Source organism: Rhinopithecus roxellana, chromosome 16, assembly GCF_007565055.1.
Source record: "Rhinopithecus roxellana isolate Shanxi Qingling chromosome 16, ASM756505v1, whole genome shotgun sequence".
In the NCBI taxonomy this organism is placed as follows: Eukaryota; Metazoa; Chordata; class Mammalia; order Primates; family Cercopithecidae; genus Rhinopithecus; species Rhinopithecus roxellana.
This window is the reverse complement of record NC_044564.1, coordinates 49,135,392-49,162,548: the sequence shown is the minus strand read 5'-3', so window position 1 is coordinate 49,162,548 and position 27,157 is coordinate 49,135,392. Positions and strand designations below refer to the sequence as shown.

At 40.5% G+C, this 27,157-nt stretch overlaps 1 protein-coding gene across 1 annotated transcript in view; it reads right to left on the bottom strand.

Moving 5' to 3' along the window:
- Positions 1-20,946: 20,946 nt before the first annotated feature.
- The window catches only part of KLF9 (Kruppel like factor 9), a 29,392-nt gene continuing 23,181 nt past the window's right edge, over positions 20,947-27,157 (bottom strand). Inside the window, exon 2 of the mRNA XM_010362943.2 lies at positions 20,947-24,359. Within this exon, the coding sequence (XP_010361245.1) occupies positions 24,130-24,359 (230 nt within the window). The 3' untranslated portion in view covers positions 20,947-24,129. The remainder of the gene's footprint in view (positions 24,360-27,157) is intronic.

Sequence of the window (27,157 nt, the reverse complement as noted above, 5' to 3'; positions counted from 1 at the left end):
TTTTGGTGTATGTTATTTTAAGTGAGAACTATTTTTTATACTCTGAACCTTATTAAGAGTCATTTTGGTTTTCAGATTTACTAAAAAAAAGTCTGTTGAGTAACCCACATTTACAAAATAGTGTTCAGCAGTCTATTAGTGTTCAAAAGGGTAGAAATTTTAGTCCCTTGTCTGCCTGCAATGAAATCACAGTCTAATAGAAGCAATAAACACTCATGAAAAAAAGGTTTAAACAATTTAAAGAAGTCAAGTTACAGGGCCAAGTATTCATCAGAGAGACTGCAACATAGGTTAGCTGTTTTTAGGTTTAAACACTAAGTTTGCTAACAACATGCCCAATAGCCAATTTTCACTTATTACTCCTTACATTAAGCTACTATATAAAGTAATCTTTTTGAAATATATTTTTGAGTCAGGCAGACTTTTTCACTTACAAGTTACTTGATAGTCTCATCATTGGTGAAATGAGAATCATACCTAATTCACAGAGTTGTTGAGAGGAGCAAATGAGATCGGGGCCTATTGGGGCACATAGCATTATAGTGAGTACATTATTAATGTTTATGTATCTTCTCATATTTTAAACCTAGAAAAATGTACTGTGAATTTTATACACCCAGGTCTGAGAATTCTAAATAAAGTGAATGTAGAGATTAACTATTTTGTAGTCTATTGATAAATAGTTCCAAGGATGCCAATACCAACAGACTTTGAGCACTGGAGAGTGCTCAAAGAGTCTGTATTTTTATAGATCTTGTTACCTTGTTAAATTCAAATAGAAGTTAGTCAAATGAGCTTCTTTAAAGACATTCCATCTCATTATTTTATATTGATACATACTTTGGAAAATTTATAATTAATAGAATTTGCACATTTGGGAGATTTGACTATGTTAACAATTTGAGCTTTTTATTTTCACCGAAAAGCTTAGGTATGGGGGATTTTATTTATTTTTTAATGTTGAATTATAACTGTTGCTGCAAAATAAATGGTGATTGGCTGGAAGATTCAGATATTTTCAAAAAAACTAGCTTTGTATAATCCCAAAGAGAGAGAGCAGGGCTCCTCTGGTTAGCTTCATTCTAAGCTCTGCTAAGAGGACTTGGTGAAGCTGAGGGCACCCTAAAAACAGCTCTGGCCCTGGCCCTGCCTTTATCAGAGAGGCTGCAACGTAGGTTAGTTATTTTTAGGTAGGTCAGAAACACCTGAAAGATGTTCTCCTTCCACAAATAGTACCTTACCTGTCTGACCATGCTTTTGTTAGTAAACTTCCATTTCCTTTTGCCTAAGGAGAATGTTACACACTCTTGGCATTCAGGGCCATGCATTTAGAGTGAAGGTTGAGGTGACAGGGTGTCAAGAGGGTCACTTGACCATTTCTGCCAAATTTAAGGAGTGGGTTAAAAGAATTCCAGTGAAGGAAAGATTTGGGACAAGCTGCCCAATTAATGTTATAGAATGGTAAATTTTACATTCCTTTCATATTATTTAGAATTTCTTCTAAAAAAGAGATGAGGTCTTGGTATATTGCCGAGGCTTGTCTCAAACCAGCCTCAAACAATCCTCTCTCAGCCTCCCAAAGTGCTGGGATTACAGGTGTGAGCCACTGCACCCAGCCTAGAATTTTAGTCCCAGTGATCTCTGACATTGTGAAATTCTGTACCATCAGAGATTAGTTGTTAGATTTAGGAGGGACCTTCTGAGTGATTTAGGCCATCCCCGTCTTTTCAGTCAGAAATCATGGAAAGAAGTTACTTGAAAAGTTTTTTTGTTTGTCTGAGACAGAGTCTTGCTCTTGTTGCCCAAGCTGGAGTGCAGTGGTGCAATCTCGGTTCACTGCAAACTCCTCCGGGGTTCAAGCAGTTCTCCTACCTCAGCCTCCCAAGTAGCTGGGATTACAGGTGCACACCACCACGCCCAGTTAAATTTTTGTATTTTTAGTAGAGACGGGGTTTCACTATGTTTGCCAGGCTGGTCTTGAACTCCTGACCTCAGGTGATCTGCCTGCCTCGTCCTCCCAAAGTGCCAGGATTACAGGCGTGAGCCACTGCACCCGGCCCCTAAAGGAGATTTTTTTTTTCTTCATAAGTATTTAAATCTACATTGTCATATATAACAACTCTGTACTGTTGATGGAGAAAAAGGGACTTAACAATGTTGAGTCTTTCAAGTTCTTTTTTTATTCTTTTTCTTTAAGACTGTTTATTGCTTTGGTTGCCCGAGCTAGCCTCAAACTCCTGGCCTCAAGCTATTCTCCTGCCTCAGTCTCCCAAAGTACTGAGATTACAAGCCTGAGTCACCACACCCGACCTCAGGTTCTTATTGTTGGTAAATGGCAGAGGTGAGACTGAAGAAACAGGTCCAACGGATTTTTTTTTCTCTTAGAAAATGCCATCATGCCTTGCTATCAAATTATCAAACTACCTTGGCTTTTTGAGTTGTTGGAATTATTACATAAGCAGTCCCTACTTTTGTAATTAACTTCCTTGTGGGTAAGATACTGCTTCTCCAATATGCCCCCAAATCAGGGTACAGATTTCTTCTACTGTAACAAAGACCAAAATATAATGTATACAAGATAGAAGTTTATTCTTGACAGAGCATAAGCATGCTGGGGCTGATAGGCCGACTCCTCTCTCAACTTCTGTTGGTTGCTCTGCTCTCCTCAGGAACCTGTGTGTTTCCTCTCATAGTCCAAGACGGCTGCTTTAGTTCTTGCCAGCATATCTGTATCCAGACCATCTAAAGGAATAAAGAGCTGGCACTGTAGCTCATGCCTGTAATCCCAGCTATTCTGGAGGCTGAGGTAGGAGGATCACGAGGCCAGGAATTCAAGACCAGCCTGAGCAAGATGGCAAGACCATGTCTCTTAAACAAAAAAGAGAGAGAGAGGGACAAGGGGAGACTGTGATCACTTCTTTTAAGAGCATGATCTGCAAGAGGCACACATTACTTTTGCTCTTGTCCAGAACTTAGTTACATAGCCTGAGCTAGCTGCAAGAGAGAATTGAATATGTCACCTGTAGCTGTATGGCTATGTGTATACATAAACTCCAGCCACCCTGTTAATACGGGGAGGGTGAATATTGGAGGACGCTCAGGAGTCTGCCACAAGACCTAAGAAATAAGTAGTTACCCTGTGGCCTACTGAGAATGTATTCAAAGCAAGGACCTGGTACCTTTTCCATCACACATAAAAATCCAGAGTCATCACAGCCTTCAAGGTTCCTACTTAATTAACCCTGTCTGCCCCATCTGAAGTAGCACGCCTGCCCCACTCGACTGTCTTACTATGCATTCTTTTTCTTCATAACCTTTGTCACTACCTACCATGATATATTTTGTCTTCCCCATTAAAATATAAGTTCTCTGAAGGCAGAGACTTGGTTGTGTTGATTGCTTCCAGCCCAGAGCCTAGAAAAATGCTGAGCACATAGTAAGGACTCAGTAACTGTAGCATGAAAGAATGAATGCTCTTTCTCCCAACACCGACAATGATTTGAGCATATTCCATTATTCATTTAATCCTTATTTGTACGGTAAGCAAAGCACTATACTACATAGTTTGAGGAATGAAAAATATGGTCTGCATGTTATTCCACTCTGAAGAAAATCTAGCAAGTGCTATAAAGTGGATCACAAAGATACAAGACAAATTTCGAAGTGCTGTAAGTAACAGATTGAACACCACTGGAATTGAGAGGGATTGGGATCTACCTGGCATCTGGAAGACTTCCTGAAGTTATAGAATGTGGGTATTCACAGTGAAAGAGGGAAACAGCATGCAGGCAGGCTGTCATAGCGTGCTTTATAGGAATTAGAAAGGTTAAAAAATAAACAGTCAACTGATCAATTTGGTCATGGGCAACTCAGGGTTTTGTTGGTAAAAGACTAACCAAGTCTAATGCAGATGAGAGTTAGCTATTTCTCCACAACCATGTTAGCAGGTTACAATAAAAGTACGTCTTAGGTCAAATTCTGTGACGCATACAGACATTTGTTAAACATCTATTACAAGCAAGCACAAAACTGCATTATAACTTGTTTTGTAAGCATGGTAGAGTTCTAGCTCTTTATCATTTGGGGTAATTTGATCACACATGAAAGGTTCACTTATACCAAATGTGATGACATTCCTGAAGCTGGTTATCCTTCATTTTTTATTTTTATTTATTTTATTATTATTATTTTTTTTTGTTTTGAGACGGAATTTTGCTCTTGTTGCCCAGGCTGGAGTGCAATGGCACGATCTTGGCTCACTGCAACCTCTGCCTCCTGGGTTCAAGTGATTCTCCTGCCCCAGCCTCCTGAGTTGCTGAGATTACAGGCGCGTGCCATAATGCCCAGCTAATTTTTTGTAATTTTTTAATAGAGACGGGGTTTCACCGTGTTTGCCAGGATGGTCTCGCTCTCCTGACCTCGTGATCCGCCCGCCTCAGCCTCCTTTAAATGAGCTTGAAACAACTGGAAATCCTTAGACCTATTGTCTGATCATAGGACTCTCAGGTGTTTAGGCTTTGGAAATCATCCCTAAGGATGTGGGGGATGTTGGCCTTCCTGGATTCTTAAACCCAGATCATGAAATAATGGGGACTGTCTGAACATTTTAACCACTCTATTAATACATATCTTGAAAACATCTAATTTCTCAAAACCCATTTTTAACATTCTTCATGCTTATTACAACCATCAATTTAATAAAAAACCAATTTCTGATATTCATGGTGCTAATTAACAAACCTGCTGTATGCTATTAATATTAGCAGCACTTATGATAGCTACCACTGTAGTATGGGCCTTACGTGAACTACGAATTAGGGCAACTGACTGCACTAGTAATTTAACCTAGCGTGTAATATCATGCTGCTTATGCTGGAATATTTTAATGGTTTTATAACAATGGCTAAAGGCAGTCGTAAAAAAATAATAATAATACTTAGGAAGGTAAGTAGCCCCTAGGGTGGGGCTAGGTAATGGAGGACAAGGTACAGAATTTCCTCTTAGCTTTAGAGTTTTGTTTTTGTTTTTGAGAGGAATTGCTCTGTTGCCCAGGCTGGAGTGCAGTGATAAAATCTTGACTCACTGCAACCTCCACCTCCCAGATTCAAGCGATTTTCCTGCCTCAGCCTCTCAAGTAGCTGGGATAACAGGTGCCTGCCACCACGCCTGGCTAATTTCTTTTTTTTTTTTTTTTTTTTTTTTTTTTTTTTTTTTTGAGACCAAGTCTCTTTCTGTCACCCAGGCTGGAGTGCAATCGCGCATTCTCGGCTCACTGCAACCTCTGCCTCCTGGGTTCAAGCAATTATCCTGCCTTAGCTTCCTGAGTAGCTGGGATTACAGGCACATGCCACTACGCCCAGCTAATTTTTGTATTTTTGGTAGAGATGGGGTTTTACCACGTTGACCAGGCTGATCTTGAACTTCTGACCTCAGGTGATCTGCCTGCCTCGGCCTCCCAAAGTGCTGGTATTACAGGCGTGAGCCACTGCTCCTGGCCCGCTCAGCTAATTTCGGTATTTTTATATTTTTAGTAGAGACAGTGTTTTGCCATGTTAGTTAGGCTGGTCTTGAACTCCTGACTTCAAGTGATCTGGCTCGCCCTCCCAAAGTGCTGGGATTACAGGTGTGAGCCACCACACCTGGCAAAGTTTTGTTTTTATTTTGTTTTTTAAGTGGCAGATAGCACAAATCAAACTTCAGTAAGATTCATTTATTTGATCTTCAGGTTTGGGGGAGGAGGGACGGAGTGTGTGAGAAAGAAACAAAAAGCAAGTAGATGAATAATAAAGCCAGAACGGTTGCCCTGATAAGAACAGAAATGGAGGAAAAGTACAAGAGCTGTTATGTTGGTGCAAAAGCAATTGCGGTTTTTAGTAATGGCAAAAACCATGATCCCTTTCACACCTAACATTTATACGTAGAATATATAAAAATATTGATTTGGCTGGGCTCTGTGGCTCACTCCTGTAATCCCAGCACTTTGGGAAGCCGAGGCGGGTGGATCACGAAGTCAGGAGATAGACACCACCCTGGCTAAAACGGTGAAACCCTGTCTCTACTAAAAATACAAAAAATTAGCCGGGCGAGGTGGCGGGCGCCTATAGTCCCAGCTACTCGGGAGGCTGAGGCAGGAGAATGGCATGAACCCAGGAGGTGGAGCTTGCAGTGAACCGAGATCGCGCCACAGCACTCCAGCCTGGGCGACCAGCGAGACTCCGTCTCAAAAAAAAAAAAAAAAAAAAAAAAAAAAAAAAAAAATTGATTCTGCCTCTCATTTGTGTAATGGTTGGCCTTTAGCATATCTCCTTTAATTTTTATAGGAGCTTTAGAAAATGGATATTCTGGCTGGGCGCGGTGACTCATACCTGTAATCCCAGCACTTTGGGAGGCCGAGGCGGGTGGATCACCTGATGTCGGGAGTTCAAGACCAGCCTGACCAACATGGAGAAACCCCGTCTCTACTAAAAATACAAAATTAGCCGGGAATGGTGGCGCATGCCTGTGATCCCAGCTACTCGGGAGGCTGAGGCAGGAGAATCACTTGAACCCAGGAGGTGGAGTTTGTGGTGAGCCAAGATCACACCACTGCACTCCAGCCTGGGCAATAAGAGTGAAACTCCGTCTCAAAAGAAAAAAAAAAGAAAGAAAAAGAAAACAAAAGAAAATGGATATTCCTTTCCATTAAGGAAGATGGTTCAGAGAGATTAAATTGACTTGTCCAAAGTCACAAACCTAGCATATGATGCTGGAACTGAGACTCAGAGGCAAGCAGTGTTCTACACTGAAAAGAGCATAGGGAATGGCAAGATTCCAGAAGCTGGCTAACTTGTAGTGAGAGATACACATGCACTGTTGGTGTAAAATTGCTACAACGTCTCTAGTGAGCAGTTTTGCAATGTATTTTAAGTGACTATCCCCTTTGATCTAGCAAATCCACTTACATATTACCTATTTTAACTCACAGATATTTCCAGACCTATGTGTGAGAATATTAAGTTCAACATTGTTGAAATAGCAATAGATTGAGAGCTAGTTAATAAATTATATTGCATATACCCATTTAATAAAATACAATTATTAAAGAGTATGTTCTTTATGGACTGATAGGATCAGATCCAAACCATATTAATCAAATTAGCAAAGTACAGAACTGTGTGTGTATGTATTTTTTTAATCATTTTCCTTTAAAAAGAAAATTGACACACACAAACACACACAGAGATAGATTTTCCATGTCTTCAAAGATTCAAAGAAACTAACAGTGATTGCCTCTGGGAAAAGGAACGAGGTGACTGAAGAGCAGGATAAGAGGAAGATTTCTTTTTCACCATATATGCCGTTTTGTATCTTTTGAAAGATGTACCTTGTATTACCTTTTTTTAAATAAAAGAGCATGAGATTTGCATTCAAAGAGAATTTATTATTATTATTATTATGACGGTGTTTTGCTCTTTTTGCCCAGGCTGGAGTGCAACGGCGTGATCTCAGCTCACTGCAACCTCTGCCTCCCGAGTTCAAGGGATTCTCCTGCCTCAGCCTCCCAAGTAGCTGGGATTACAGGCATGTGCCACCACACCCGGCTAATTGACCATGGCCAAGTTATTTTCTAATTTAATGTGACCACGTTATAGAACATATGAAAAGAAACAAACTCTCATATGAAACCAACACTCAGACACAATTTAACCTGGGTATAATTCTCCCTGGTCTTTCAAAAAATCTTCATTTTTTTTTTTTTTTTTTTGTATTTTTTTTTTTAGTAGAGACGGGGTTTCACCCTGTTAGCCAGGATGGTCTCGATCTCCTGACCTCGTGATCCACCCGTCTCAGCCTCCCAAAGTGCTGGGATTACAGGCTTGAGCCACCGCGCCCGGCCCCATTTTTTTATTTCAAAGTAAACAATTTAATTTTAAAACATAGTACAGCATTCATCAGCCCCTGCAAAGTATAGTGATTTATTGATGAAGCTTTAGAATAATAAGTAGAGAAGTACTTACATATTTGCTTATTGTTCAATAAGTGCACCATATTTTCCTGCTCAGGTCCATGAATTCTCAATGCATCCTTTCTGGCTAATATCATATCCCACCCTGAGAAAAAAGAAGCAACATTGTTACTCCTCTTTTTTTTTTTTTTTTTTTTGAGACGGAGTCTCGCTCTGTCACCCAGGCTGGAGTGCAGTGGCCGGATCTCAGCTCACTGCAAGCTCCGCCTCCCGGGTTCACGCCATTCTCCTACCTCAGCCTCCCGAGTAACTGGGATTACAGGCGCCCGCCACCTCATCCGGCTAGTTTTTTTTGTATTTTTTAGTAGAGACGGGGTTTCACCGTGTTAGCCAGGATGGTCTTGATCTCCTGACCTCATGATCCGCCCGTCACGGCCTCCCAAAGTGCTGGGATTACAGGCTTGAGCCACCGCGCCCGGCCCATTGTTACTACTTTAAATGCCATAGCTCTTGGGAATTTGTTTGTGTTGAAACAATACAGGTTATCTTGGCTATGCAGTTCCCTAGTGCTAATTATTTAATGCTGGTTACGTTATTACTCCTGACTGTACATCATACAGTGACTTCCAATGACACTGTCAAAGATTGTTACCGTGCTTCATTGATGATGAAGACAAATGCAAGTCTTAACCAGAGTATGCAGGAAGAGATGAACCCTAATTCATTTTCTAGTGATGTTAAATTTGACATTTGAAATTTTATCACATAAAGGTGGAACAATGCATTTTCCAACAGCGCCTTCTCTTGAGCTCTTTAAGCCATAATCACTGTTGACCACCCCGCTACCTTACACATACTGCCAGGAGAAAGAAGGATAAACCAGGGGCCCACGGGCAAAGTCAGAGTGGCAGCCCCGTTCACACAAGAAATGTCTGTCCCTTGTTGGCACGACTTAAGGCCGGCCTGGGAGGACACGATGTGGCCACACGATCAGAGGTAAGATAGGACCATCAATTGATAGAGCCCGTTGGCATTGTGTAGCAAAAGTCTCCAAAGCCCTAGAAGGAGGCAGCCAGGTCACCCCTGGAGGACTGCCTGATACAGAGCACAAAGCCTGTAAAGGAGGGGGCACTGAGTCATGGGGCCCAGGACAAGTTACCCGCTTGCAAAACTGTCCAAATTGATCTGGACTAGTCACAATGGCAGTATTAAAAAGAAGAGAAATGAGCATTGTTTTTAAGCCACTTTCTTATTTGTTCTCTGTTACAGTAGTGCAGAAATATTGTAATTAATATGCTCCCATTTGTCGGATATTCCCAACATTTTTCATTGTCATACTCTGATAAAAAGAAAATGGTACTTTATTTTTGCTTTTAGTAAGGTTGAGCCTGTATTTATGTTTCTTGATCAATTGTGTTTCTTCTCTCAAGTGCCTATTAATGTTCTGTGCCCACTGTTTTCTACTAGGGACTTTTTGAGGCTGAGTTTTAAGAGATGTATATGATATCCCCTATAAGGTGACACTGTACGACACGCAATGAAGGAGGTAGCTGTGTGTCCGCAGTTGGTTCCTGCCGGTGGGTTCATGGTCTCACTGACTTCAAGAATGAAGCCGTGGACCTTCGCGATGAGCGTCACAGCTCTTAAAGGTGAGTGTTACAGATCTTAAAAGATGGCGCGGACCCAACACGTGAGCGGTAGCAAGGTTTATTGTGAAGAGTGAACGAACAAAGTTCCCACAGGGTGGAAGGCAACCCGAGCAGCTTGCAGCTGCTGGCTGAAGTGGCCTGCTTTTATTCCCTTATGTGTCCCCGCCCATGTTCTGTTTCTGTCCTATCAGAATGCCCTTTTTTCAATCCTCCCCATGATTGGCTACTTTTAGAATCCTGCTGACTGGTGCATTTTACAGAGCACTGATGGATGCGTTTTACAGAGCACTGACTGGTGCATTTTGTACAGTGCTGATTGGTGCATTTTACGGAGTGCTGATTGGTGCATTTTACAAACCTCTTGTAAGACTGGAAAGTTCCTGATTGGTATGTTTTACAAGCCTCTTGTAAGATAGGAAAGTTCCCCAAGTCCCCACTGGCCCCAGGAAGTCCAGCTGGCCTCACCTCTGCCCTCCATGTCCTTGACGATGGAGATCCAGTTGGTCCTCTGTGTCTGTGAGTTCTGCAACTGGGGATTCAACCAACCACAGATTAAACCAACCACAGATTATTAGTTGTTCACTGATTTATTTTACTGAATTGATAGTGTACACTGGAGCATACCATGAAAAAACTAAAACTAACTCATATGAGCTCATTCCCAGTAGTCCATTCATGAAATCCTACAGGTACCATCACACTTAATTGTGAAAATTTGAAATTTTTGTTCCTAAAATCAAGAAAAAGACAAAGATGCTCACTTTCAATGATGAAAATTCTAGGCAGTGTGTCAGGCAAGAGGAAAAAAAAATTCATATCAGGAAAAGAAGGAATAAAGCTATCTTTTTTTTTAATGACATGAGAGAAATTTTAAAAGACCTAAGTAAATATGAGTGAGTTGTAGGGTTTTTTTTTTAATGGTATGCTCTAGTATACCTTATCAATTCGATTAAATAAAAAACTAATAACAACTCATGTAGAAAATTTGATGAAACCTATAAAAACCTTACTAGAACCAATGAGTTTACTGAGTTTGTGGGACACAAGATCAACATACAAGTATTAACTGTATGTCTATAGACTAGCAATAAATAATCAGAAATTGAACATAAAAAACAATATTATTTGCAATGGCCTAAAAAACATGAAATTATTAGGAACAAACCTAACAAAAGATAGGAAAAACTTATACACTGAAACCTACAAAACAGTGAGAGAAATTAAAGACCAAAGTAAATGGAGAGAGACACCTTGCTCATAAATCAGAAATTCAATACTGTTATCAATTCTCTCAAAATGATCTCTAGATTCAACGCAATCCAATCAAAATCCTAGCTTGCATTGTTGTAGAAATCAACAAGCTGATTCCAAAATTGATATGGAAATTCAAAAGTCCTAGAGTATTCAAAACAACTTTGAAAAAGAAACAACGTTGGAGGACTAACACTATCAGATTTCAAGAATTATTATTAAAAACTCAAGTAATCAATATACCGAGGGTATTGGAATAAAAGTAGATAAATTAATAGAACAGAACCAACAGTCCAGGCCAGGCGCGGTGGCTCATGCCTGTAATACCAGTACTATGGGAGGCCAAGGCAGGTGAATCACTTGAGCCCAGAAGTTCGAGATCAGCCTCGGCAATATGACAAAACCCTGTCTCTACCAAAAGCTACAAGAATTAGCCAGACATGGTGGCACATGCCTGTGGTCCCAGTTACTCGTGAAACTGAGGAAGTAGGATTGCTTGAGCCTGGGAGGAGGAGGCAGTGAGCAGAGGTTGCAATGAGCTTAAATCATGCCACTGCACTGCAGCCTGGACAACTGATCAAGACACTGTCTTAAAAAAAAAAAAAAAAAAGAGGCCGGGCGCGGTGGCTCAAGCCTGTAATCCCAGCACTTTGGGAGGCCGAGACGGGCGATCAGGAGATCGAGACCATCCTGGCTAACACGGTGAAACCCCGTCTCTACTAAAAAAAATGCAAAAAAGTAGCCGGGCGTGGTGGCGGGCGCCTGTAGTCCCAGTTACTCAGGAGGCTGAGGCAGGAGAATGGCGTAAACCCGGGAGGCGGAGCTTGCAGTGAGCTGAGATCCGGCCACTGCACTCCAGCCTGGGCGACAGAGCGAGACTCCGTCTCAAAAAAAAAAAGACTGTCTCTAAAAACACACACACACATACACACACACACACACACACACACAAATTAGCCGGGCGTGGTGGCACGCGCCTGTAATCCCAGATACTCAGGACGCAGAGGCACGAGAATCACTTGACCTCGGGAGGCAGAAGTTGCAGTGAGGGGAAATGGCACCCACTGCACTCCAGCCTGGGCGACAGAGCAAGACTCTGTCTCGCGGGGAGAAAAAAAAAAAGATTTTTTACTTTTGTAGAAAAAGCATAATGGAATAAATGGTGTGCTAGAATAGCCCTCCAATTATTTAAACTCAGCATAAGCCTGATTTATGCAGCTGGGCGCGGTTGCAGAGTCTCTACCAAAATACTCATTACCATAGGGGAAAGGAGAAAAAAGTAATCTTCCTACAGAGGCTCTACCTAAGGGACTCTACATCCTTGTTCCTGGGGATGCCTTTTACTGTGTTAAACAGAATACCTGCCATTAGAATGGACCATCTTACCTACCTACAGGTAAATGAGAAGGTGAAGCCGGCCACACTTCACCAGAATCCTCGCATTACAAAAGAATCACAGGGTCTTCTCAGGTGTTTGTCTATAAATCACTAAATAGGGGAGGCTAATGACAAAAAAAAAAAAAAAAAAAATCCTACAGTACTGCTGATTAAATATTAATCAGTACAGAAGCAAATACAAAAACAAAAACAAAAATAAATCAGAACTTAGAACTGATAAGCAAATAAGAAATTATTTTAAAATGGAGATAACCAACCTAAAAGCTTAACCATAAAAACATTTTAACCGTCAATGTGGTGGCTCCTAACCAATGGGCAGGCAGAGAATACAGAAGGAAACATGCAATCTTAGCTGTGCCAAGGTTTGTGAACCCAAACCTATCACAGAATTCATAGGAGTTGAAGAAATGTGATGGAAATGGAGATTTATTTATTTTTATTAAGAGGCAGGGGTCTCGCTCTGTTGCCCAGGCAGGTTTTGAACTCCTGGGCTCAACTGATCCTCCCACCTCAGCCTCCCAAAGTGCTGGGATTACAGGTGTGAGTCACCGTGCCCGGCTGAGATTTCAAAAATTAAGCCTTCAAAAAATATTATTTTGTGTACTTTAAAAAAAATGCAATCCAATGAGCAACATCTTTCTTATCTTTGTTTTCATTTCTGAGAAGCAGAAACTTTCTTCTTTTTAATGCTGGCCTTCAAGAAACACGTATGTAATAGATTGCCAAGAGCTGAAGTTAGCTTTTTTTGTGTTTTGTTGTTGTTTGTTTTCTGCAAAGGACCAGAGAGTAAATGTTTTAGACTTTGAGGGCCAAAACCTAGTGTGTGTGACTGCAGCCACAGGCAATAAGTGTATAAGAAGAGCTGCATTCCAATAGAACTTTATTCATGAATGCTGAAATTTGAATTTCACATAATCTTTATGTATTTGACAAATACATAAAATACCTTTTTATTTAAAAAATATTTTTATTTCTTCAACCATTTAAAAATGTAAAAAACATTCTTAGTTCACTAACCCTACAAAAACAGACTGTAGGCCAGATTTCACTTGGGGCTGCAGTCTGCCGACACCAACACTCATTTGTATAAGCAAAGGCTGATGTAAGAAAACTGGACTCACTCAAGAAAGAGAAAATGGGTTGAAACTGTTATTATTCATTGAGGGCCATATTCACTCTGAATGCGAGAAATGAGAAGAACAAATATTTGTTGGAAACCTAGTGTTTCAAAACTGTTAGCCTTGTGTAGGGGCATTGAGCTAACAGTTTACATATTTTATTGATTTATTCTTCACAAGGATGCTATGGGATATTACACACACATCCACACAAACTGAGTCTCAGAGAAAGTAAATAACTTGCTTGGACCTGGTACCCAGCTAGGATTTGAACATGGGTCATGATATGATTTGGATCTGTGTCCCCACCCAAATCTCATGTTGAATTGTAATTCCCAGTGTGGGAGGTGGTGCCTGGTGGGAAGTGATTGGATCACAGGAGTTGATCCTTCAAGAATAGTTTAGCACCATCTGCTGCATGGTGTTCTCGTGATGGTGAGTTCTCATGAGATCTGGTTGTTTAAAAGTGTGTAGTTGGCCAGGCATGGTGGCTCATGCCTGTATTCTCAGGACGTTGGGAGGCCGAGGTGGGAGGATCACACCTGAGGTCAGGAGCTTGAGACTAACGACGCAACATGGCAGAACCCCATCCCTACTAAAAATACAAAAATTAGCTGGGCATAGTGGTGGATGCCCGTAATCTCAGCTACTCAGGAGGCTGAGGCAGGAGAATCACTTGAACCTGGGAGGTGGAAGTTGCAGTAAGTCAAGACCCTGCCATTGCCCTCCAGCCTGGGTGACAAGAGCAAAACTCCTTCTCAAAAAAAAAAAAAAAAAAAAAAAAAAAGTGTAGCACCTCTCCCCTCTCTCTGGTGCCTACTCTGGCCATGTGATGTGGCTGCTTCCCCTTTGCCTTCCACCATGATTGAAAATTTTCTGGCCAGGCATGGTGGCTCACATCTGTAATCCCAGCACTTTGGGAGGCCAAGGCAGGAGTGTCACTTGAGGTCAGGAGTTCGAGACCAGCCTAGCCAACGTGGCGAAACTCTGTCTGTACTAAAAAATACAAAAATTACCCGGGTATAGTGGTGGGCGCCTGCAACCCAGTTGTTGGGAGGCTGTGACAGGAGAATTGCTTGCACCCAGGAGGTGGAAGTGGCAGTGAGCTGAGATCGTGCCACTGTACTCCAGCCTGGGCGACAGATCAAGACTCATCTCAAAAAAAAAAAAAAAAAGTTTCTGAGCAGATGCCAGCACCATGCTTCCTGTATAGCCTGCAGACCATGAGCCAATTATACCTCTTCTTTATAAATCACCCAGTCTCAGGTATTTCTTTATAGCAATGCAATGTGAGAACGGCCTAAGACAGGTTGGTCTTTTGAGAAAACCCTAAATGATACCATTTGACTTAGGAAGAATTGAGTTTGTAGTGAAAACCAGGAGTAAAAACTGCATTCAACTCTCTACTTGAGTTGAAACTCAAGAAGCAACTGTCTCATTGCCAGGGTGAACAAAGGCCACATGAACTAGAGAATAGATGAGAGATACCAAGAATTCACTGCTCTGCCAGGGCAACAGCCACAGAGGCCACCCCAAATCAACCCAAACCGACTTCTGGTTGTGACCCCATAGTTGGGCAAGTTAACCCTCATGCAAGAGCTAGGGGCTTCATGTTGCTGTTCTAAAATATGGCATTTATGCATGACTGCATTGGTATTGCAGAATAAATAAGTGAATAAAATATCGCATTTACATTGACTTCTGGACATTTCCTTTTTTCTTCCCTCTTTTTACAAGTGTAATATATATTCTTTTTGTAGAAACCTTAGCATAATATAGATAAGGAGTATAAATTTAAAATTATCCCTACCCTTATGTGTCAAGATAATCACGGTTAACATTCTTGTATAGTATCCTTTAAATCCTTCTAGCCTTTTTTTTTCTGAGCACATACACATGTTTTAAAATGAGACTATTTTGGGTAAGCTGCTTTTTATAGAAATATATTGTGAACATATTTCTATGTCATTTCTCAAAGTCTGATTTTCATAATGTCTCTAAAAACAAACAAACTAGGGCAAAATGACCATAGTCAAATAAGTTTGTGCAATTCTGCAAGATGCATCAGCCCCTGGGATATGAATGATGCATACTGGATCACAACAAAAACTCTGCAAAGAAATTCAGTAGAGAAACTTGGTTCACCTCACCTGGCTATCCCACACTTATCTAATCATAGGATCCTCCTATAAGGTAACATTTACAAAATTAATGTACTACAGAATATCCTTGGTGAGAAGCTATTCTACCTCAATTTGTAATGGATGCATACTATTCTACTGGTATTTATTTATGTATTTGAGACAGGGCCTCGCTCTGTCACCGAGGCTGGAGTGCAGTGCGGGGATCTCAGCTCACTGCAACCTCCACCTCCCGGGTTCAAGCGATTCTCCTGCCTCGGCTTCCTGAGTAGCTGGGATTACAGGCGCATGCCACCATGCCCAGCTACTTTTTGTATTTTTAGTAGAGACGGGGTTTTGCCATGTTGGCCAGGCTGGTCTCAAACTCCTGACCTCAGGTGATCCACCCACCTGGGCCTCCCAAAGTTCTGGGATTACATGAGTGAGCCACCGCGCCTGGCCCCTACTGTTATTTAAACCATCCATGAGAACTGAACATTGATATTGTTTTCAAATTTTCACTATTATAAAAAATGCTACCATGTACATTTTTTTTTGTTTTGTTTTTTTTTTTTTGCAGCTAAATCTTTGCAAACTTTCGTGATAATTCCTTGGGCATGCAATTGCTTTGAAAAGTACATGAACATTTGTGTAGTTTTTAAATTCTTATGGCCCAATTATCTCCTAGAAAAATTGTGCCAGTTTGGATCCCCACTAGCAATATGTCCTTTTCCCCCAGTTCTTAACCAAAAGGGTATTTTATATTTTTTAATCTGTACCAGCATAGGCAGATAACTGTACCTCACTATTTTATAATACATTTCTTTGGAAGCATAGCAAATATTTAAGAAAAGTTTATTGGCTGTTTTTATTTCTTATTTTATAAAAGGTCAGTTTATATCATTTGCCAGATTTTTCTAAATATGCGTTCATTTTTTCATATTGACTTGTAAGTTGTAAAGATATTAATCCTATTAATGTGAATTTTTCCATATCCATACTTTTAAACTTTGTTTAGGCTAATTTTTCATTTATACTAGTTTCACATCTTTAATAGTTTCTACCTTTAGTTTTGTGCAAATCATGATTTATGAATCATGATTTATTAATCTTCACCTATATTTTAAATGCTTTTATCATTTTACTTACATCTTTAATGTACCTAGGATTTTTTTGATATACAGTGTGATATAATTTGAATTATTCCTGGATAATATTTTATCTAAACAAAATTTAGTAGATAATACATGTATTTCCCCACTGATTTATGATGCCACTTTTTTTTTCTTTAGATGGAGTCTCACTCTGTTGCCCAGGTTGGAGTATAGTAGCTCTATTATAGCTCACTGCAGCCTCATACTCCTGAGTTTAAATTATCCTCCCACCTCAGCCTCCTGAGCAGCTAGGATTACAAGCGCACACCACCAAGCCCACTCTGCTGCTTAGACTGGTCTCGAACTCCTGGCTTCAAGCCATCCTCCTACCTCAGCCTCCCAAAGTGCTGGGAATACAGGCATGGGCCCTGCACCTGATGACCACCCTTACAAAATATATTAAATTTTTATACTTTTTTTTTTTTCTGACATGAAGTCTCACTCTGTTGCCCAAGCTGGAGTTCTGTGGCACAATCTTGGCTCACTGCAACCTCCACCTCCCGGGTTCAAGCGATTCTCCTGCCTCAGCCTCCTGAGTAGCTGAGACTACAGGCATGTACCACCACACCCAGCTAATTTTTGTATTTTTATTAGAGATGGGTTTTCACCATGTTGGCCAGGCTGGTCTTGAACTCCTGACCTTGTGATCCGCCTGCCTCAGTCTCCCAAAGTGCTGGGATTACAGGCGTGAGCCACTGCGCCCTGCCAATTATTATACATTCTTATGTCTTCAAAATAGACTACCATTTCTGGTAAGGCACATCCCCTAAGTTACTTTTCCTTTGTAAAATATTCTTGACTATTCTTGTAGGTCAAGAGTTAAACTATGAATTAAGAAGGTTTTCCATTATTTGGATGAATCAAGATGTTTTCCATTATTTTCTATGGTCAGTTTTTTTTTTTTTTTTAATTTACTTACATATATTTTTAGAAATGAAGTCTTGCTCTGTCGCCCAGGCTGGAGTGCAGTGACGTGATCACATCTCACTATAGCCTCAAGCTCCTGGACTCAAGTGATCCTCCTATCTCAGCCTCTCAAGTAGATGGAAATACAGTCATGTGCCCAGCTAATATTTTATTTTATTTTTTGTAGAGAAAGGATCCCACTTTGTTGGCTAGTTTAAAACTCCCAGCCTCAAGCGATCCTCCCACCTCAGCCTCCCAAAATGCTGGGGTTACAGGTGTGAGCCACCGCACCTGGCCTCTAATCGTTTAGAGAAATTATTGGTTCCTTAAAGGCTTGAAAGATGTTGTCTATATAATCTGGGTGCTGAAGTTCTCTGATATTTGTCAATCAAAAAATTAGTTCTTAGTCTATACAACTGTACCACCCATCAAAACTCTTGTCAGTTAAAAAAGTAATTTTCAGTCTATACAACTGTGCCACCCATGAAAAGTTTTCTAGGACATTTTATCAAGATGGCCAAAATTATTAGTTGATTTTATCTATAGCTACACCTCTCTTCTCATTCATAATACATATTTAGATTTTCTCTTTTTTTGTTTGGCTTTATCAAAAGTGTGTCTATTTTATCGTTCTTTTCAAAGATCCACTGCTTGGGTTTCTATGTTAATTTCATTTTATTATTTTCTCATGATTTTCCTAGATACATTCATTTTCAAACATAAATTGATCACTTGGCTTATTTTTATTTTTTCATAGATGATAATGAAGCATACGGGGGCTCTGAATTTTTCTGTAAGTACTGCTTTAGGGTATAGGGTATATTATAGATATACTGTTTCTTTTCTATTGTTTTAAACTGATTATAATTTGTATTTTCTGTCTTGATCTAAAAATTTTGACAATATTTTAATCTCTACTATTTTTAGTCTTTCAAAATTATCCTTTTGTTATTAATTGCTCACTTTATTGTCTAGTGATAAAAAATGCAGTCTTTTTTTAGAGACAGTGTCCCTCTCTGTCACTCAGGCTGGAATGCAATGCATGATAACAGCTCATTGCAGCCTTGAACTCCTGAGTTCAAGCCATCCTTCTGCCTCAGCCTCTTGAGGTGCTGTGACTTTGCTTTTGATCCAAAGTGAGAATCTAACTTTTAGTAAGGAGGTTTAAGTGGCATGTGCATTCTATTTTCCTTCGTCTTATTTTGTCTTTGTTTTTCTTGTGCCTCCTCTTTTTCCTGTCTTTTGCTGTTTATAAATAAGTCTGCTTTTGTTTTCTGCAAGCTATGCAAGAATTGACTATACTTTCTATTTATAATTTTCACCTCAAGATTACTCCTCCCCCTCCTCAACCAGCTGTTTATTTCTGTCATTCTAATAAAATGGCTCTAATCAGTCACCAATAACCTCAGATTCCTAAATTCAGGGGACGCTTTTCAGCACTGGTCTTACTATACTCCTCAATGCCATGCAGTACAATTGACTAGCCCACCCCATCCCTTACTCAACAGCCCTGCAATTTTCTGGGTTTTGTTTGTCCTGTTATTTCCTGAGCTAGCTTTCTGCCTCCTCCTTCTCCTCCTCTTTGGTTCTAGGCTCTAACTACTTCTTCTCCCAGGTGATCTCATCTACTTCTTTGGCTCCAATTACTGTCAAATATGACTATGACATCCAAATTTCCAGTCCAGTCCACTTCTTTTGAGATCTGAACTAATACATACAATCGTTCTCTTGACATTCCCAGTTGACAGGCACTGCAACCTCAACATGTCCAAAGATGAACCCATGCCCTTTCCCTCATCCACCCACTTTTTCCCCCTTTCCTCCACCCTCACCACTCTGCAGTAACATCTACTTGTTGCTCAGGCCATAGACTTGAGGGTCATTACTGAACTTTTTTATGCCTTATCCCCGACATCCTAACATAACTAAGTCCAAATGACTCTGCCTCTGATGTATTTCTTGAAATCCTTCATTTCTTTCCACCTCCATTGCTAACCGCCTGGTCTGGAAAACCATTATCTTTTGCCTGGACAAATAGAAGTCTCCTGGCTAGTTTCCCAGCTTCCACTCTTGTCCCTCTAAAATCCATTTTCCTTAGCACTCAGAAAGAGCTTGCTGAAATACAAATGGGATCGTCGCATTCTTCTGCTTTAAAACTTCCAACAGATTGCCCCTCCCCTTAGAATCAAAAGCAAACACCGTGTTACAACCTGCAATACATGGCCCTTGTGAACTGGGCCCCAGCACTTCCCTTCTCTTCTCGTCCAGTTTATATTGCAGCCACCCCACTGTCATCCTGTTCCTCCAAACGCTGGTCGCATTCCTGTCAAACTCCTTCCACACTCCCTACACATTTTCTGAGGCTAGCTCCTTCTTGTCATCTAGGTCCCAGCTTAAATGTGAAGACCCTCAGGGAGGTCTTCCCTGCCTCCTCAATCTGTAGTACCCTCTCCCCACCCTCCAAGTCACAATCACATCACCCTATTCTATTCTCGCCATTATGCTTATCCCTATCTGAGAATACATGGATAATCTGTTTACTTGCTATGTATTTCCCTCTACTAACAGAAGCTCCCTGAACACAGGGACCTTGTCTGTTTTTTTGTATCCACAGTGACAACAGTGCCTGGCATGAATAGGTGTGCTCAATAAAATGGGTCAAATGAATGGTACACTCCAGTAAATCCCTTGCTGCTGTGATGCAGGCAAAGAAAGATGGAGGGTTGGATTCAGCAGATCCAAATTTTACCACTGTTAGTGCCACTTATTAGATGTGCCTCTTGGTAAGTTATCCAATCCTCAATTTCCTCATCAGAAATAGGTACATAATAATAATTACCTACTATACAGAGCTGCTATAAGGATTAAACGAGAAAAACCTAAACACCCAACACCATGACTAGTTTACAATAAAAGCTTAATTAATACATAATAGCTAGTACATATCTGCATAAATCACACACACACACACACACACACACACACACTTTGATGCTTGTCTTTGCTTAGTCTTAGTTTCTACTGTCGAGCCAATGAAACCTCAACTTGTGTGTTGTTATTAATATCGTATCTCAGGAGGACAATCTGAGCTTACAACTTTCTCTGACCAGTTCCTAGTATACCCTGCACAATTACGAGCTCTAAAAGCCTCTTAAAGTGATTTATCTCCCAAAATATAAATATTCCCCTCCAGCATAACATAATGGTTTCAAGTGACCTCTATTCCATCTACTTCCTCAGAGGTCTTGTATATACACACAAGTCTATATAAATATTGCGAGTGTTAAGAGGTACAGGGTAAAATCATCTTTGCACTCATCCCAAAATCCTGTGAACACAGGTTAAAGAAGTAACTTTCATTATGGTGAAATAGCCCCCTTTTACAACACATAATGGCTGGAACAATTCAGTCTTTATCATTTATTATTTTTATTTGGACAACATATATACATATGTACAAAATACCTACTGTCAGAATCCTCTTTTATAATTTCATTTGATTTACAAAAACGGGACAGCAAAATAACTTAGGTCACTAATACTGTACAAAAATAAAACTGATTAAACAGTTGTAAAGATCAGTATCTTACAGTGTTACAGATCATCTGTTGTGAAAGAACATCTCAATCTATCCAGAGTGATGAGTACTGTGCTAAATCTATCTGCAAACTGACGAACTAATCAGTTTCTGTAATTATAACTACCAAATAGAATTCTCAAAAGAAGCATGATGTGGAGCTAAACCTTAAAGCCAGGGCATCATTCCACAATGGTGAAGGGCTTTCTTCTTCCCTAACCAAGGAGAGGAGATATCTTAACTCTAAAACTATTAAATTTTCCAGAATATGACAACTACTTACAGTATTAGATAAAACAGCTTTTCTTTCGTTTTAAACACCTGCAATAGTCTTTCAAAAATTCAGTTTGGTTAAAAAAGTAAACAAAAATTACTATCCTGCATTTGGATTTTCATAAGTTAAATCCATGGTCTTTTTAATATAAAAAGTAATTGTTTCATAGTTTTAGTGTTCAACGAACTCTAGTAGTCCTATTTGAACCATATCTTGATATAGTAAATCTAATTAGAATGCTGGTTCCTGTTTTGTGACATTTTTAAAACAGGATGTAATCACAAAGAATAAAAAGTATTGAGTTTATACGTTACATTACTATAACATATAGGAGAATATCAAATGTGTGTTTGTCAACAACTTGAAAAGGCAAGTAACAACTTTTTTGGGAAGTAAATTGTGCATTTTTTTAAAACAAGTTGCTGCATTTATATCCATCTAAGTGCTTGACAAAAGCCACATATAGATTTACTCCTGAAACTATAAAGATTGTCTTTCACTGACTTTGCTTTGTTTTCTTTCGTTTCTTTCTGTGAGGGAAAGATGACTTTTTACAAGTTAGCAAGTTGCTAGGCAACCCCAAACTCCTCACTCACTAAAAGGCAGCGTGCAGAGTATCATAAGCAGAACCATTCCATGAGCTCAGTAAGAAATAGGCAGCCTAACCTATTTCGTATGGAAGAACAGATGTCCTTAAAACTTATTTTGGACACAGAAATTAAAATTTGGTTTAAAATAAGTGTTTCAAAAATCTGAAACAGAGGTAGAAAGTGTTCTTTATTTTTCCTGACATGTTTTCTTGTGAGAAAACACTTTCCTTTTTATCCCATGGACTGCTCCCAGTCCCTAATGTTAAAAGCAGTTCTCTTTATAGAACTACTAATACAACTACGTTGGTTAAACAAAAAAACACCGTGCTAGTGATGGCTGTTGTATTGGAAGTTGGAGTCAGCCGTGACCCGCGCCCACTGCAGGAGCCCACACTGATTCTGAATCAGAAACGAGTATGTGTCAGGTGAAATAGGTAGGCACCCTATGTTTACACAACACATTTCAGAGCACAAGTATAAACTAGAGTGCACCATAGCTCCCTGTTTTAAATATCAGATAAAATCATCAGAAAGCGTTACTTCTGAAGAAAAAAAAATGTAAACATTTCCCCCATGATCACTGCTGACTCCCCTCATTTGAGGTCTTTTCTTAACTATGAAAACTCAGTTCACTTTTCTGGCCTCGTAAAGGCCACAGTTTAAGTTTTCAGGTAAATGGCATATATGGATGTAGTGGTTTCAGCCATTATAGACACCTAGATACAAGACATATTAGTGGTGAGGCTATTGATGTAAAAGATACAGTGATGTGATTTCATTCGTAGTATTCCATGTTGCCTACGTTCTCCAAAAGGGACGATTTTGCAGAGTCTCCTCTGAAATCATCGTGGTATTTTCCCTTGGCGTTCACTACTTATAGGGGTTGATTTTTCTGTTCCTATTTCAGCTCCCTTTCCTTCTACATAACTCTTGCACCTGAGAGTGGGAGTTTTGTAGGAACACAGGAAGGAGACCAACAAACCTTTTTCACCAAAAAATTCCAGATCTCATTACTATTATGCACACATTTAAATAAAACCCAACAGAGTCAAAAGCTCTCTCCCCTAGTGGCATTAAGATACAATAATGATGTTAACTAAAAGCATAGGAAAATTTGGAAAAGTTAATAGAGTTAAAATTCTGTTGGTTCTTTTCTTTTTCTTTTGCGAAACACTACCCTCCTTCTCCTTCAGCATCTGTTGTGTGTATTCTGCCCTCACATCTCTGCCACGATTTCTTAGGGAAACGTGTATATTGTAAAATAAGCAGATTATAACGTGGTGCCAAACAGAATGTCTGCTTCTATCCTCAAAGCATGTATTTAACTTATTCATCCTCTGCATTAGAAAATAAAAGTGCAGCTTATGTTCAAAAAGTACAACTCATACAAAGCAAGGTTTAAAAGTTCTGTACTTAGTGTAACCTTTCAAAGGTTTGTCTTGATTAATATAAATTCAGACTCTGCTTACCCATTGACTATAAGTAACTGATTTTTGTTTTCAAGTCTTTAGATGACAGATCATGCTGGAGTAGATGTGCTCTTGCTTGCATAAAGACAGCTGTGCTATGGCGGTTTTTTTTTTTTTAATCTCAAAAGTTAACGTGATTCAAGAGAGTGGTTTTGCTAAACAAACTGAAGCACACTCGTCATTACATTAAAAGGTAAGAAAACAATTCTGAGAGACAGCAAGCATAAGGGCCCAGAATCACTGTGCGAGGCCACAGGTCAACTCACCCAGTCGGACATATGTACACCAGTGTTGAATCTTTAAAATTCTACCCCAGTCTTGGCCTTAACCCCCCTCCCCCCCGCCCGCCCCCTACCCTCCCCCCAAAAAAATAAAAAGGAGAAAAAAACAAAACAAAACCAAAAAACCCAAAAGCATTTGCCTTCCCTCCAACAGTCAGAGACGGGTTCAGAGAGTTGCCTCTTCAAAGGGACCAAGTGTTGTTGACTTTGATCTTAGGCTACAATGTGCTTTTTAAAAACAATGCAGGGAGAGGAAAATCAGAATATTGATCAAAGAGCAGTGACTTCCTGTGCCGTCGGTGTGCCTCTTCCGGGGCTCGGTTTTCACGCGTCTGCTTCCTGGGAGTACTTTTATCCTTTCGGGGTCCATCCTTCCCTGGCTTCCACGGGCAGCACCTCACAAAGCGCTGGCCAGCGCCTTTTTCGATCGCTTGATCATGCTGGGGTGGAACTCGGTGTGCCGCCGGGCGTGCTTTGTGAGGTGGTCACTCCTCATGAAGCGCTTCTCACACAGCGGACAGCGGAACTGCTTTTCCCCAGTGTGGGTCCGGTAGTGGCGCGTCAGCTCGTCTGAGCGGGAGAACTTTTTAAGGCAGTCTGGCCACGTGCAGGGAAAGGGCCTTTCACCTAAGAGAAAGGAATCAGACAGGATACAGTTTAAAGAACATGAAAAAAATTCCAAAGGGCAGTCATGGTCAATAGTCCCCACTACTCAAAGGATAAATCCCTTGGAGATGATTGTCATGTGTCCCCCTCCCCAAAATCCCTATGTTGAAGCCTTAACCCCCAGCACCCCAGAAAATGACTGCATTTGAAGTTAACGCCTTTAAAGAGGCAACTGATGTTAAACAAGGTCATGAGGGCTGTCCTGACTCCTGGGGGTCCTGGGGACTTGACAGCTTCCACATCCCTCTTTCCGATTGCTTTCCTTGGATTCATGCTAACGTCTGTGTCCCACTGAAAATGCAGCTAAGCCCTGCCTGCCAGATGTGATCAGGCCAGCATCCAGAACCTCCTACTGTGCCCCACCCCACAAGGTGAAGGCAGGGGAGGGTCTGTGTCCACATTTGGGGAGGACACACACAGGCAGACAAGCAGATTAGCTGTTGAAGATAAGAACCTCACTTGTTCCCCTTGTAAGTGACTGCCATCGCCCGGCTCCCAAAAGCCTGCCTCTGCCTACTCTTCACACCTTTCCAAGCACAGCCGACAACAGCTGCTGCATAGACAGAGGACACACAGGCTCCTGGTTTCCACAGAACTCTCCAGATACTCCTTGGCTAGGTGTGAGGAGTGAATATTTTCTCACTCCTGTCCCAGCCTTCCTGGAACCCATAGAGAAACTGCAGAGGCTGGGAGCTGTCCAGCGTGGTGCATTTGAGTCATCCAAAATTATTCATTCTATTTTCCCCAGCTTCTCTTAACCTGTGCTGATGAGATGCAGAAATATGATAAAACAAAACAAAACCAACCAAATCTATCACCTTTGCAATAATCTATTCATGATGAAGGCTCTCTGCTGTCTTCTAAGCAGAACGATAGTCATAACAACACCCTGTACAAAGTACTTTTCGAGGAAACCCAATGCGGGTAAAATGAATCTGCAGCAGTTGATTCTCTATGTGCAGATCTACATATAAACCCTTATGGAACTCTGAGTTGAAAAGCTACGGCAGCAAAAGGCAATAGCAAACCAATGAATGCTGGGTCCTACTCAAGGTAGATAAGAGCTAGGGTTATTAATGCATTTTGATGCTCGGGGATGGGGCTGCAAAAAGGAAAAAAAAAGTCTCCCCTGAAAAACTCAACAAAGACATGAAGTTGAAAACTACACTTCTGCAACTTCTATTAGAGAAACAGCATTTTAACCCACTTCACCAGACCTTTGAGCAAAAGTCAAAATACAGATTGTTACAACCCAACAAGGCTGGGCTTCTTGAGGCAAAAACAATGTCATGTATGATGACTTTTGTCCTACTCATGGTGCCAAGCATTTGGTAAATGCTCAAACTTTACACACACACATACACACACACACTCTCTCTCTCTCTCTCTCTCTCTCTCCCCTCCTGGTCACTCACATTGAAATCTGCTCAGATATTACTGGTTACTGGAGAAACCTGAGCCATTCCAGAATTAAGACTGCAGTAAAGTCCTCTTTAACCCCAGTGAAGCAGCTATGGGGAAAATGTTTTTCTAAACATGTTCTATAAAAATATAACAAGGGGTCAGAATTCATAGAATGGTAAGTTGCAAAGAGCCAAACCAAACCAAACCAAAACAAAACACCCTCTCTGCTCGGTCCCTTTTGGAGCCCTTCCTCCACTCCTTTCTGATGTGGTGGGGAGGAGGACAATGAAAGGAAGAGCTCAGTGTTTTCTCAATGCTTGTTAAGACAAAAACTCATTAGAAGTGGTTTTCTTGGAGGAGCACTAATGTGGCTTAGCCTCCTCACTGGCATGGCACTCATTTCTTTCAAGTGAGTCATGAGAGGAGGGGGTTCATTTAGTTGAGGGGATCTGTGTCCACCACCGGGAAAATGGAACAGAAGACCATTCAGCTGTGGGCTAGGATTGGAAAAGAAATAAGATACTCTCGCTGTGTTCGGAAGATGGCTTTATAGAAGTGATCGTGGAAAACTGGCATGAAGCCATCAGAACAGGAGAACTATTAAATTTCTATGCTTGTGACTTACATATATTTCAAGTGTAATCAGGGTCTGTTCCCACTGAATTCACTTTCGATCTAGCTGACAGTGATACTCTCTTGACTGCCCCTTGGAGCTATCATTTTGTGATGGTTCTCATTGCTTCTAATCCAAGTGCTGTCATTGACCTAGCATCCTTATCCCTGAAGTGTTTCACAGAGGGCACCACACCCACAGAGCCCCAAGAAAATCTAGAGCCAATAGAAGCCTTCGTTAGGCTCATGTAACTTGTATAATTCAAGTTTACCGTTTTTGACGCATTTAAAAAAGATCTGCTTGGAAGTGAGTTGCTAGTATAAAAGGCCCGGGATCATTTTGATTTATCTGGCATCCTTTGGAAAACCTTTAAAAACTTTTTGGTCAGTGATCTAAATCAGGGGCTAGCAATCCACATCCCACTGGCCAAAACTGGCCTGCCATGAGCTAAGAAAATGTATACAATTCTTATATTCGGTTTTTACCAAGTGGTTGAAAAAAATTAAAGGAATATTTCATGACAGGAGAAAATTATATGAAATTAAAATTTCCTTGTCTGCATATAGTTTTATTGGAAACAGCCATGCTCATTGGTTTAAGTATTATCTACAGATGCATTTTCAAAACAGCAGTGTTGAGCAGTTGCCCACAGAGACTGTACAACCTGCAAAACTGAAAATTTGACTATCGGGCCCTTTTGTCAAAAGTTAGTTGATTCCTGATCTCAATCAAAAGACTTGAA